General features: G+C 48.2%; 1 protein-coding gene across 13 annotated transcripts in view; it reads right to left on the bottom strand.

The window, feature by feature from the left end:
• The window catches only part of CERS4 (ceramide synthase 4), a 53,041-nt gene that overhangs the window by 21,653 nt on the left and 17,183 nt on the right, over positions 1–14,205 (bottom strand). For 6 of the 13 annotated variants that reach the window (XM_005513880.3, XM_065042303.1, XM_065042307.1 and 3 more), the window contains one exon: positions 3,733–3,906. The exons of 2 other annotated variants lie outside the window; for them this stretch is intronic. In XM_005513880.3, the coding sequence (XP_005513937.2) occupies positions 3,733–3,906 (174 nt within the window). Of the gene's footprint in view, positions 1–3,732; positions 3,907–4,224; positions 4,249–4,552; positions 4,591–6,187; positions 6,271–13,215; positions 13,396–14,205 lie in introns of those variants that run through there. 5 more of the 13 variants (XM_065042311.1, XM_065042309.1, XM_065042313.1 and 2 more) reach the window with 5 other exon arrangements.

Genomic DNA, 14,205 nt, shown 5'->3' with positions numbered 1-14,205 from the left:
TACTATCCCTCAAAACACTTCACTTTCCGCATTTTCCTAACCACATGGCAAGAAGCGCTTTGCAATAGGAGCTGTGGTTCCTTCACAATCATAGCGCTCCAAGAACCTGATTTTTTATGGAAAAGGGTCTCAAATGTTATAGAACTAGAAGAGAAGCTGAAATCCCTACGTGCAGGTGTATGTCAGGGAGAAGAAGTTCTGCTGAAGTATCCAGGTGCTTAAAATCAGGCTCAAAGTCCGGGGGGTAGAACATATCTCCTACTTACAAACGCAACTGGGAAACATTGGCGTCCAGGTCCCCTGTATTCAGGACATCACTATGTATCTGCTCCACGCAAGGAGCAGCGGGACCCAGATTTCTGCTCCCCAGCCCCAAACGCCCCGTTTTCCCACCTTCCCCCGTGCAAACCGGCTCACAGGAAAGTTGCTTCACCCCAGCGTGAGCTGATTCTTCCCCCCGGGGCTGCACCCACAAGGTCCTGGGCCCTCCCAGCCCCACCCGGACTGCACGTCCTCTTCCCACAGACACCCCCACAGAAGCTGCTTGCCAAGGGATGGCACTGGCCAGCTCCCCAGTGCGGCCAGCGAGAGGAAAACCCACGTGTGAGAAATGGGGCTTTCCCCAGGTTTAATCAAACCAAGAAGACGGAACCACGGGCCAAGCACAGCGGCTGATGCGGCTGCTCAATGCGGAACCGCAGAGAATCATTAGGGCTTCTCTTAGTATTTTCCTGGAGTTCTGAGACAGGTAAATGGCAGGAACACACTGCAGCATTTCTGAAATCTCAGAGCAGGCACCACCAGCGAAACAGCGTATCTAGACCAAAAAACGCTTTGCCTGTGATGCACAGCTGCAAGTAACAGGTGAGGGCAGAATAAAGCTAAAGCCACCAAAACCAAACTTGTAAATGAGTCACATACGCTCATTTTGACTCACAGACTAGATATACAAAGCTACAAAGTAAAGGCCACCTACAGAGAATAAGACACAGACCCTTTCAAGGCTGCAAGTCTCAAACTTTGAGCAAAGGATTTTAAGCAGGGCAAGCGCCGCTGTACACACCAGGGGATGGAGCAACAGAGGATTTGATTCATCCCTCCCACTCGCCAGGGAAAGCTTTTCCTTCTCCAGGCTGAACTGAATGTGAACGGGTAACGACAGAATGAGAAACCATCGTGCTGAAATAAATCACTGCAGAGTTAGGACAAACAAGAACACAGTGCAGAACCCTGGCTTGTAATTAGCACAGGTAAGATAGTGGGATGATGACAGGTTTCCTGGACCTGTAAAATGGGCTTGTGATATTATCTTTTCCTAAGGGTGTGACAAGAAGCTTTTATTTAACGAAGTTTGTGAATCAAAACAGCTTGAAAATTAATGCGTAGGACCAGGCCCGTGGAAACTCTCCCAGATGAGGCAGCACTTGGATGGGAGAGAAAGACATCTTAAAGCAGATGGGAAAGACGTTTAGATTGACTAGAAGCGCAGTGGCAGGAGGAAGGGGAATAAAGGGACGGAGCGACAGAATCGATGCTGACAGGGAGCCCTGGGGTTGTGTCCAGCTGGGTTCTGAGCATCTCCACAGACGGAGCCTCCACCACCCCTCTGTGGAACCTCTGACCACCCTCACAGTGCAAAAAGTGGGTTTTTTACATTCAGATGGAGCATCACGCGGTTCTGCTTGTGGCCGCTGCCTCTTGTCCTGTCACAAGGCACCACGGAGAAGAGTTTGGCTCCTTCCTCCTGATCACGTCTTGTATTTGGTAGCCCAAACCTGGACGGTCCTCGTCACGGCAGGACATGGGGATTAACCTCCAGCTTCACATGCAAACATGTCCAACCCCCGACTGGCAGCGCAGAGAGGACTGTACCCCAGTTCTGCACCAGCCGGGTCTGCAGACCAGCAAAGAAGAAACGTGAGTCACTGGTGTTTCAATGGTTACTCACGGCACCTGGTTCCCACTTCAGTGGAGCCAACGAGACACCGTGTCCCCAGGAAAGTGCGTGGAATTTAAGGCATACACACTAAACGTGTGGTTCACAAAGAAGAGATTTGCATTCCCATTTCGCATCACCATAAAGTGATTATTTAAAGAATCGTTCATGCACCTGCGTTTCTGTAAAAATACTGGCTATTTTTTTTTTTTTACTAAAAACATCTCTCAGTCATTTCAAGTTCTATAAACTCCTCCAAGCTGGGCCCGTATCACAGAGAATCTGGAGAAGAAACATTCTTCTGGCCTACAGAGGTTTGCTTCCATTTTCTTGTGCAGCCACTTTTTAAAAGAAATATGACAAAACCATTTTAATTGCCTTTTTTCCCTCTTTCTAAGCTTAAAACCACTGCAGAGTGGACTAAACTATTTCAAAATACGATCTCTTTGATCAGCAACCAGGAACAGGTTTTTTCCATCTAGCAAAGACCACTTCAGAGAGCACTCAAGATCACCAATGGGGACTTACCTGGCAGTCTCGACAATGCTGACACACGGTCAGTCTGAGTTATCCACCAGCAAATCGCGCTGTATTCTATTGCAGACCACACTAATGATTGACTAAACCACAGAAAGCAACAGCATCTTGGAACCTCTATGAAACTTGGGGTGGAAGAGCCCTGCAGCGTTTCTAGCTGTGCCTTTCCCACAACCCCCATGTTTTCTGCGCTGAATGTGCAAACCCCACAATGGCTCTGGCCAGGGCGCAGTGGGGACAGGTGGCACTCGAAGCCGAGCGGTGGATGGTGACACGTTCCTGCGGATTGCAGAGCTCAGATGACTCAGCCCAATCTAACGCATCTTACCCAAGCTCGTCTGCCAGATGCAATACTCCAGATCCCCATTAACCGAGATAAGGGAGTTCAAATACGGTTTCTGCCGCACTCAACCCAGAAACGGCAAGTAACACGCAACAAAACAGCGCGTCTGCCTTTGGAAGCACAAGCCTCACCCAGGGCTTACCTGGTTTAAGTGTAGGAAGTCGCATTGCTTATAATTAGACATTAAGGGTTTGTGCTCTGTATTCAACATATTATACGACTTTTGGCAGCACACAGGGCTGGAAAGACAGAGCTGAAAAATGTAGCTCAGCAGACGCTAAGACCTGGCGGTTCTGTGCACCTCTTCAGTCATACAGAGAATAAATCATAGAATCATAGAATTGTTTTGGTTGGAAGAGACCCTTAAGATCATGGAGTCCAACTGTAGCTTAAATCCAACATTGAGCCATGTGTCTAAGAGCTCCATCTATGTGCTGCAATAAGGTCTCACTGGAGCTTCTCTTCTCCAGCTGAACTGAAGAAGAGAAGCTCAACCTCAACTCTCTCAGCCTGTTCCACAGCAGAGCTGTTCCAGCCTCAGATCATTTGTGTTATTAATTACTATATTAATCCATTAATATATTGCAAGTCCATGTTCCATGTCCTTGACCGCCCTTGTCTTTCAAATCATAGAATCATTATGGTTGGAAAAGCCCCTCAGGATCATCGAGTCCAACCATAACCCACCCTGGCACTGCCCCATGTCCTGAGAACCTCCTGTCCGTCTGTCCAGCCACACAGGGATGGTGACTCCAGCACTGCCCTGGGCAGCCTGTTCCAATGCCCCACAGCCCTTTGGGGAAGAAATTGTTCCCAGATCCAACCTCAGCCTCCCCTGGCGCAACTTGAGGCTGTTTCATCCTATTGCTTGCCAGCATTATCCCTAAAAATCCCCAAGCGGTACTAAATCACTTACCTTTCAAAAGCGTAGCGAATGGCAACCAAGAGGATGGCGAAGGGGATGCTGAGCAGGAGGTCGCGAGGCTGGGGGTAGCGCGTGTCCTCGGTCTCCTGCATGTCCTCCCAGGTGATCCCGGGGGGCAGCCAGAACTCGTGCTGCCACAGCCACCGGTACAGAGCTCGTGCCATCCTGGAAGGGAGAGAGAGCAGAATGAACCCCGGGCAGCCTCGCAGACGGCAAACCTGTCGGCACAAGCAGAGGAAGGATTACGGAAGGATTACACCCTCGCTGAGGTTGCATCTGGCTGGGAAAGCACAAGAGGTGTGGGACACGCCGGTGCCCACGGAACCCTCAACCAGCTCGCAGATTTTTATCCAGCGCCCGGCGACTGCCGAGTCCCGGCACAGCACCGAAAAGGGCGAAAACGGAGAGAAGCGCCTCAGAATTCAAGAGAACATGAGTGTCATTCTCAGCAAGACATATCGGGACGTTTTAAGTTTAATTTACAGGTTTCTTTCTACAGAACTGATGGTTTCGTGCCATGAGAATGCAGCAAGTCCAGCTGTCCTTTCACATGTACACAGCCTTATTTTTCACTCCTTGATGTTTTGTATTTATTTGTTTCTGTTTATTCATTGCAATTCCACTGTGTGCATACGTATGCATTATAATTAATATTATTCCAAGACTGCGCCTTTAAAAGTAAGGAAAAAGATACATCTTCTGCTTTAGATGATTAAAGAAAGTACTTTCAGGTAAGAAATTTTGTGCTAAGTGGTAAACTGGGTTCTTAATGTAACTTTAAAGACTGTGCCTGAGGGTGGGATTTACATACATGATCAGAGAATTCAGCAGCATGAAAGAGGGTGCAATAGGTGTAACGAAGCATTCAACAGGAAAATACTGTTGTTGGATAATTCTGTCTCGTACACGAATTGGAGCTCACTGCCCTGCAGTGCAGGCTGCTCATTCCTGCTGGAAACAACACATTTCATATTACGAAATCAAGGGGAAAAGCGCATTATTGAAGTGCCTGATCTGAGTATCATAAAGCATCTCACCCTGGCCCATTTTCTGCCAGAATTGCCTAACCAATTGCAAATGAATCATCCATTGATTTTGAAGATATCTGTAATGCAGAAGTAGGTTATTTGGTAGTTAAACTGAAGATCTGCCTCATTCCAGCATTTCGCAGAGTCTGAGGGATACCATCTCTTTGATTTGGACTTTACTATTCATCTCAATGTGTCTTTTGATCTGACGACAACAGGGAGGAACAGGACACTATTTCTTCAAACTTGACTCTTGTTTCTCCTGGAACATGCAGAGACAATTCAGTACGACAACAAAGCTGATTACAAATAGAGATGTAATTGACACCAAAGGATGAAGACTTCCCGATCATTTAAGATACACAAAGCAGGAAAACACTTTTCCCCAAAGCAAAAGGAAAACCATCTTACTGAAAATGCATTATCCTCCTCCTGTATTCCCCGATTGCAGCTTTCAATACCAAAACCCACAACAGAAAAACACCTCCTAAAAATCAGGAGCCTGCTACACTGCAGAACTGCAACCAGAAGAAGTGGCAGTAGGGCTAATATCCAGCTTTACTAGGACCAAAAAGAACACCCATGTCTTTTACCAGCCTTCAGTTTGACAATAATCACAGTATCTTCTTTCTGGTGCAGCTCCTGGGACTCTGGAAACTGTGGGTTTGCTCCCACTCGTGGCTGTTCCCCATTCCTCCGCCAGCTCTCCTTCCAGCGCAACGTCTGGACAAGACTCATCGGCACATCAAAGGAAGATAAACAGACTTTATAGACTCTCGGGTTTCTGTTTTAAGAGCCTGACAATCATGGTGCAACGATTTCTAAGTCGCCTGCCAAATCTCGAGTCTCCACAGCCCTTTAGGGCCTACAGTACAACCTAAATTCCCCCATGGAGGCTGTTTGAAGGTGGGAACACCTGCCACCCGCTGTCTGTGCCCTTGTCCTCTGGTTAAAAGCAGGTCCCTTTGGTCTCGTCTTTGGTGATTCAGCAAAGGCACCTGAAGCGGGGACCGCAGGAGAGCAGGCAGCCGAGGCACACGAACCCACGCTAGAGAATTCTTTTCAGACTACTCAATAAATGCACCGTTAACCAGTGTAACTCCATTTGGGTGACACAGACATAACCCATGGGACAGGCCAGGGAATCTCAGAGCTTCGGTGAACACAGGGCGTCCCCGACTCTTCCGCAGGCTGCGTGAACACAGGGTTCTGCCCAAAACTGCACAGTTATAGAGCAGAAAGTGTATATGTAGAAGCAAATTGTGTAAGTATAGGCTTAGCCTACGATGAACTCAACACAGGCACTATGAACAGGGTTCCAAAGTAGACAGGGACTGGATAATAGCTCAGAAAAGACAGATAACCCAAGCGAGGTGTCTGAATTACAAAGAACTTCACAAAGCTTGAAAGACACCAACCTCCAAAGTGCTGGGAAACTTTCTCAGCTGTTAGAAATCTCAGCTCTAGTCGGGAAAAGCATCAGGACGTCAGGAATACCGAGGAGAGCTACAGACAGAAACTACACCTTGTTCGTCCTTCAGCAAACATTTCTCAGTTCCAGAGGGTTCCCCCACCATACAGACAGAACCACAGAATCCCAGAGTGTCAGGGGTTGAAGGGCCCTGGAAAGCTCATCCAGTGCAATCCCCCCATGGAGCAGGAACACCCAGATGAGGTTACACAGGAAGGTGTCCAGGCGGGTTGGAATGTCTGCACAGAAGGAGACTCCACAACCCCCTGGGCAGCCTGGGCCAGGCTCTGCCACCCTCACCCCAAACAAGTTTCTTCTCATATTTCAGTGGAACCTCCTGTGTTCCAGTTTGCACCCATTGCCCCTTGTCCTGTCACTGGTTGTCACCAGAAGAGCCTGGCTCCATCCTCCTGACACTCCCCCTTTCCATATTGATCCCCAGGAATGAGTCCCCCCTCAGTCTCCTCTTGTCCAGCTCCAGAGCCCCAGCTCCCTCAGCCTTTCCTCACACGGGAGATGCTCCACGCCCTGCAGCATCTTGGTGGCTGCGCTGGACTCTCTGCAGCAGTTCCCTGTCCTGCTGGAACTGAGGGGCCACAGCTGGACACAATATTCCAGGTGTGGTCTCCCCAGGGCAGAGCAGAGGGGCAGGAGAACCTCTCTGACCTACTGACCACCCCCTTCTAACCCACCCCAGGTACCATTGGCTTCCTGGCCACAAGGGCCCAGTGCTGGCTCATGGTCACCCTGCTGTCCCCAGGACCCCCAGGTCCCTTTCCCCTACGCTGCTCTCCAACAGGTCATTCCCCAACTTACACTGGACAGCAGTGAAATCCACCGCAGGAGCCTCCTTTGCAATGACACAACCCAGGATTCGCCATCCAGAACTCAATATCTCTGGCAGGAACACAAAAAGATGGAACCTGTGCCTGGCAGAGGACAGCAGCTCGGTGGCGAGTACAGCAAATAAGCCTTCCAATTTGCTTAGGGGGAATATTCTTCAAAGTGCTAAGGAAGTAAACAGCCATTATCTAATCTATTCCCATGTGCAAACTATACATAGTCAGGATCACCTTCCTGGAAGATTTCTTTAGATATCTTTACAGGTCACAAACATTCAGGAAAGCGGACAGTAGGAAGCAACATAATTATATTTTGCAATTTACACGGGCCAAGTTCTGAAGCTGGAGACAAGTGTGTCAAAAATGCCCTTTAAGCACCCATGGAAAAGCACAAGCAGGACTGTTTCTCACTGAAAAGTTCCTTATGCCTCACAGAGCACCCCACGCTATTATAATCTTGTAGTAACGTACAGGACAAAGCCCTCCAGCTCCGAATACAGGTGTAACAGAGACGGCCGCTCACACAGAGAGTTCAGCATGAACAAAGGGAAAAACCCCACCATTGCAGAACACCCCCCCATACCTGACACCAAACTGATCAGCGACAGGATTGCACAGACAGTGAAATAATAAATGCTGGAAGAACGGCATTAAGTTTGTTGTAGAAAACACACGTAAGGAAGAAATAAAGAAGAAATATTCTGAGAAGTATCAAGGCTACACCATGGGACAGCACTTATGGAGCCCATAGTGTGACAAGATCAGGCGCTCAATACACGGGGTGTTTCAAGAAGCTGGAGCCAATTTGAAATCCCTACTGCTTTGAAATGGTTCCATCCTTTGGAAACATCCTGTAGAATCCCACAAAGCTCCTTTAAGTTGACTTTCAATTGGACTTTGTGCAGCCCTGTTCACTGCACTGACTTGACTAAATCTTGTCTTTCCTGACTATTTTTTTAAACTTGGTGGTTTTATCTGAATCTTTAGAGCTAAGAGGAGGGAAGCATGGAAGAAAAATGGCTGTGCTGGCCAGCAGGAATGTGGCTGCACTGCCTGGTCTGCAGACCAGGAACGCTGCTGTCCATAAACCCCTCAGGGACAGCGTGACACACGGCTTCACCTTCAGAGGAGAACAGTTAGAGAAGCAGCACGGCATCCAGTGAGAAAGGGAACTCCTTGTTCCCCAAGTAAACGGCTAAACATCTGGAATATTGTGTCCAGCTGTGGCCCCTCAGTTCCAGCAGGACAGGGAACTGCTGGAGAGAGTCCAGCGCAGCCACCAAGATGCTGGAGGGAGTGGAGCATCTCCCGTGTGAGGAAAGGCTGAGGGAGCTGGGGCTCTGGAGCTGGACAAGAGGACACTGAGGGGGGACTCATTCCTGGGGATCAATATGGAAAGGGGGAGTGTCAGGAGGATGGAGCCAGGCTCTTCTGGTGACAACCAGTGACAGGACAAGGGGCAATGGGTGCAAACTGGAACACAGGAGGTTCCACTTGAATATGAGAAGAAACTTGTTGGGGTGAGGGTGGCAGAGCCTGGCCCAGGCTGCCCAGGGGGTTGTGGAGTCTCCTTCTGTGCAGACATTCCAACCCGCCTGGACACCTTCCTGTGTAACCTCATCTGGGTGTTCCTGCTCCATGGGGGGATTGCACTGCATGAGCTTTCCAGGTCCTTTCCAACCCCTGACATTCTGGGATTCTGTTACCCTGAAAACATAACCACTGTTTACATCTTCAAAGAGTTATTCTGCTGCTTCGCCTTCAGAATCTATTCCCAAGCTGAACGTTAATGTATAGGGACAAAAATACTTATGTAAATTTATTATGTGAATAGAGGAGATAGGATGGAGGATAAATGAGACAGAAATATTTATGGGTGTTTGTAGGTACCTCAGGCTGCAGAAGGGCCTGGGCCTTTCGCCCAGGGCAGGGCCAGAGGGGTGACAGGTCTGTGTAACACCGGGAGGTGCCACAGGATAAAAGGAGATAAAGCTACTGGAGAGCGTACGCCAGACAGGACTGCATTAGCCACTGTTACTGCTTATACTGTTAACATAATATAAAGATCCATAACAAAACATAAGATTACAGCTGAGTTTTCAATTTGCTTTTAAAGAAAGAATCACAGAATCCCAGAATGTCAGGCGTTGAAGGGCCCTGGAAAGCTCATGCAGTGCAATCCCCCCATGGAGCAGGAACACCCAGATGAGGTTACACAGGAAGGTGTCCAGGCGGGTTGGAATGTCTGCACAGAAGGAGACTCCACAACCCCCTGGGCAGCCTGGGCCAGGCTCTGCCACCCTCACCCCAACAAGTTTCTTCTCAGATTTAAGTGGAACCTCCTGTGTTCCAGTTTGCACCCATTGCCCCTTGTCCTGTCACTGGTTGTCACCCAGAAGAGCCTGGCTCCATCCTCCTGACACTCCCCCTTTATATATTTATAAAGAAATACATGAAGGTTTTGGTTTTGTTTTAAAGCTTACACTGGAGTTTTTCATTTGCTGTTTGACTAATCTTGACTATTCCTTCTCCCCACCCTCCTCCCCTGCCCTAACCTCAGTGCAGCAGATCCTGGTAACACAACCTCTGCTCTTTGCTGTCGGAATTCTGAACCAAATAGCACTGAAATTCCAACTTCCTTCCAAATTCCAACATAGAACTCGCCAGGTTGTTTCCTCCTCCCCTCTACCTCATGGAGCCGTTCATTTTAGGAATAGCCAAGAACTCACTGGGACACTTTCAGCATTTTGCTACGACAGGCAAAACGAATCCCTTTAATAAGGTACCAATCTGAATTAGAGGTGTCTCAATGGACTAGAAAGCGGTTCCTAAACCCTATTGTGGGTACGATATAACCACGATAAAGAATTTTAATGCCACTTGTTTTTGTGCTAACACTGGGATTCACCACAAACCCGTTGTTCTTATTGTTTATAGAACAATATTCTCTCTCATGGATCATTGTCTAGGCTGAACAAGTCCAATGCTTCTAATCCTGTGTTGTATAGGGCAAATACAAGTAGCTATAGCCAGAGAAATGGAAAACCTTTCCTTGCACGTTCCTGTTTCTGACTAGAAGCTGTTTCTGAACAGGATCTCTGAGTATTCAGCATCAACACCCATATTTTTTAATACCAATTTCTGCTGTTGGTCGCTGTGCTGTTCGAGGTCACCTCACTCCTCTCATTCTGGCTACCAAGGTTTTTCCAGTTCTTAATTACACCAGAGACGGTCCATTGTCTGCAAGTGGATTATACGGGTCTGAGGGTGCTGGGGGTACAAACATCCCCGCGGTGCCTCTGGGGCAAGTTCGTTAGCTCTGCCAGGTCTCATTAACTTACCTGCAGCACCACGCTAACGACCTCGCTCCAGAACCAGCACAGCTATTCCTGCTGAGACCTTCCTGGTGCAGCCAGTTTTCCCAGGGTTAATTAACCTCCAGTGCCACGGGGGAAATGATTAATGAACACAGCACAGCGCTGTAAGGAGCCAGTCGCACTGCTGCTCCATGCAAGCTGCTTTATTTTCTCCACGGGGCTACGGCTGAAATAATTAAAACCAAAGAAGCGTCTTTGGAGATCAAAATGCTCGTCCCACATTTCTGTGAAGCAGTTGGGGTCAAAAACCAGGGTCCTCTGTGTGTTTATAAAGGTTCCCTACCCTTTCAAATTGAAGAGCCACTGTGTTCTAGCCCTACTTTGGTCCATACTGAATTTGGGTTACGACTGCATATTATGCATGCGAACCTTTAACTGATTTTGCATAAGAATTCAATTATTCAAGAATTCCGTGGGCAAATCGGCAGTTTCTTACCTATTTGATGTTTCCCATACCCTGATCTCTTCCACTTTACCTACAACTACCTGTTGCAGCTGCACAAGTGAAAAGCTCAGATGTGAATTTTACCGCATCTTTCTTATGCAGAAGTAAATAATTTTAACAAAGAAAGCTCAGATTAACATGACACGGGCTATTTTTTAAACACCCGTGTTATATTTAATCTCTTAATCTCAGTTTCCAGTGCTTTGTTTTTAAAAAAAACCCTTCACACTAAAGATCACGACACTGCAACTATAGATTTTCCTTCATGTATTTTTTCTAACATACTTTGAGTATTGCCACTAAAGATTGAGTAAAATTTATAGATTAAAAAAACCCTTTGTACCCAAATTCTTCACGACATGTACCATTATTGTCAGCATGCTGAGATGGAGGTTAATCAGCTGGTTCCAGTCTCCCGCCTGAAGGGAAAACATGAACCTTTTCAAGTTCCACTTCAGCTTTGATATGTTCATTTCCATTTCCTGGTCCCGTTCGCCACCCTGGCGTCACCCGCTCGCTCACGTCCCCTTATCTCTGACAACATCGCCCTTGCCCGACAGCCTCCTCTTCCCCATCCTCCTGTTGCTTCTTCACCATTTTAAGGCTTTTTTAATTATCAAGCGAATTTAACCACAGGTGGGACTCACCTGAAATGTATCAGTTAAGAACATTTCCTAAGAATGTCCATCAATGGCCAAAAAAGGGAAAAAAAAACATTAAGTATTTCCTTATAGTTGCAGCCCATGAGCCTCCTATTGACCTATTGCAGCCTATTGACCTATTGCAGCCTATTGACCTATTGCAGCCTATTGACCTATTGCAACCTATTGCAGCCTATTGACCTACTGCAGCCTATTGACCTACTGCAGCCTATTGACCTATTGCAGCCTATTGACCGTCACTCCCTCCACCAAAGGAACTTCCTACAAAACCCAGCACCCCCTACACCTCCATTTCTTTAAACTCCTTTTAGAGATTATCTTAAACCTGCTCGCTCCAGCCTTAACTGACGCAGAATCTCCAACCACATGGCCATATTCCAGTACAAATCCTGAATATTAATCTCTTCTTATCCGCAGCCAGTTCTGCTTTATTTCTCCTCTATTCCCTACCTTTCTCACCTCTTTCTCTTATTTTTCTCAACGTCCTTGTCTTTCCCCTAAAACCACAACTTCCAGCAGGATCTCCCCTTTGTTTTCACATGAAATAAGAATTGTTTTCAGCTCTGAACAGCACTGAAAGAAACAAACCCACAATCTCCTTCCCTTTGTAATCACCAACACCACGTTCTCCGGTTCCCTCTCCTCACTCAGACTTTGTTCTCTACATTCTTCAGAACCCGGTTGAAAATTTGAAATTATTTGTGCGGTTTTGTTTGTCCACCAACGATCCTCAACTTTCTGGCTTTCAGATCACAGAATGGACTGGGTTGGAAAAGCCCTCAGAGCTCACCCAGTCCAAGCCTTGGTCCAACTCCAGTCCATTGACTAGATCATGGCACTAAGTGCCATGGCCAATCTCAGTTTCAAAACCTCCAGGGCCGGGGAGTCCAGCACCTCCCTGGGCAGCCATTCCAATGCCTGACCACTCTCTCTGCAAAGAATTGCTTTCTCATCTCCAGCCTCAATTTCCCCTGGCAGAGTTGAAGCTCATGGCCCCTTGTCCTATTGCTGATGCTTGGGAGAAGAGCCCAATCCCCACCTGGCTAGAACTGCCCTTCAGGTAGTTCTGGAGAGTGCTGAGCTCAGCTCTAAGCCTCCTCTTCTCCAGACTAAACAAGCCCAGCTCCCTCAGCCTCTCCCCATAGGGCTTGTGTTCAAGTCCCTTCCCCAGTCTTGTTGCTCTTCTCTGGACCCGCTCCAGCACTTCAATCTCATTCTCCTCATTAGATCTACCAGCCAACATTTCCTACCAAATTATTTCACATCTGCTGCCCACCAAGGACTAAATTAACTTTGCAATTCTTCAACTTTTTTGAGGAACGTATGTGCTCACTTGCACTGCAGCTCCAAGAGCAGCTCGATTCTTCACTTTAAAAGCAGAAAGGCGAAATTTGAGTCTACAGCCCAATAAGAAAACATCATCTTTTTCAGCTCACCAAGAGGGCTGGGTTGATCTGCCTTGGTGAAAAGCTGAGAAGTCTGGGAACCAACATTAATCTTGTCTCAAACTTTGGTCATGCTCTGTTCAAAGGCAACAATTTTCATACACCCCTTCTTCTGGGACACCCCTGTCCCAGCACAAAAAGCATAAAATACCCAAACAAACATTAGAAGTTGCAAATCAAAGTCCAGCAAGCAAGCTTGCTTACCTATATCTCCGGCAAACGTCTTCCTTACCCAGCACAAATGACTTACTAACATCCGCACCTTGTGCTCCGTTTGCCGGCTCCCGCGTCACCAGGCTGCTCCGACCACCAGCAGCGCGGGCTCCGGGCTGGTGACACTCACCCACGTCAGGATGCAAATCACACAGCTCTTCTCACGGGGTTTGCCCAGCAAAAAACAAGTACTGGTTCAACCAGTTAAAACACAAGGGCAGAAAAGGCACCGAGTAAGGCCAGCTTCGCCATGTCTTCAGTCAGCAGGTACGCAGAGCAGTGGGCCCACATTCTTCTTAGTCTTCCTCTTGCTGCTGATCACAGAATCCCAGAATGTCAGGGGTTGGAAGGGCCCTGGAAAGCTCATCCAGTGCAATCCCCCCATGGAGCAGGAACACCCAGATGAGGTTACACAGGAAGGTGTCCAGGCGGGTTGGAATGTCTGCACAGAAGGAGACTCCACAACCCCCTGGGCAGCCTGGGCCAGGCTCTGCCACCCTCACCCCAAACAAGTTTCTTCTCATATTTAAGTGGAACCTCCTGTGTTCCAGTTTGCACCCATTGCCCCTTGTCCTGTCACTGGTTGTCACCCAGAAGAGCCTGGCTCCATCCTCCTGACACTCCCCCTTTCCATATTGATCCCCAGGAATGAGTCCCCCCTCAGTCTCCTCTTGTCCAGCTCCAGAGCCCCAGCTCCCTCAGCCTTTCCTCACACGGGAGATGCTCCACTCCCTCCAGCATCTTGGTGGCTGCGCTGGACTCTCTCCAGCAGTTCCCTGTCCTGCTGGAACTGAGGGGCCACAACTGGACACAAGATTCCAGGTGTGGTCTCCCCAGGGCAGAGCAGAGGGGCAGGAGAACCTCTCTGACCTACTGACCACCCCCTTCTAACCCACCCCAGGTACCATTGGCTTCCTGGCCACAAGGGCCCAGTGCTGGCTCATGGTCACCCTGCTGTCCCCAGGACCCCCAGGTCCCTTT

This window comes from Columba livia, chromosome 27, assembly GCF_036013475.1.
Source record: "Columba livia isolate bColLiv1 breed racing homer chromosome 27, bColLiv1.pat.W.v2, whole genome shotgun sequence".
Lineage (NCBI taxonomy): Eukaryota > Metazoa > Chordata > Aves > Columbiformes > Columbidae > Columba > Columba livia.
The sequence above is the reverse complement of the archived record's forward strand: the minus strand, read 5'-3'. Positions and strand labels throughout refer to the sequence as shown.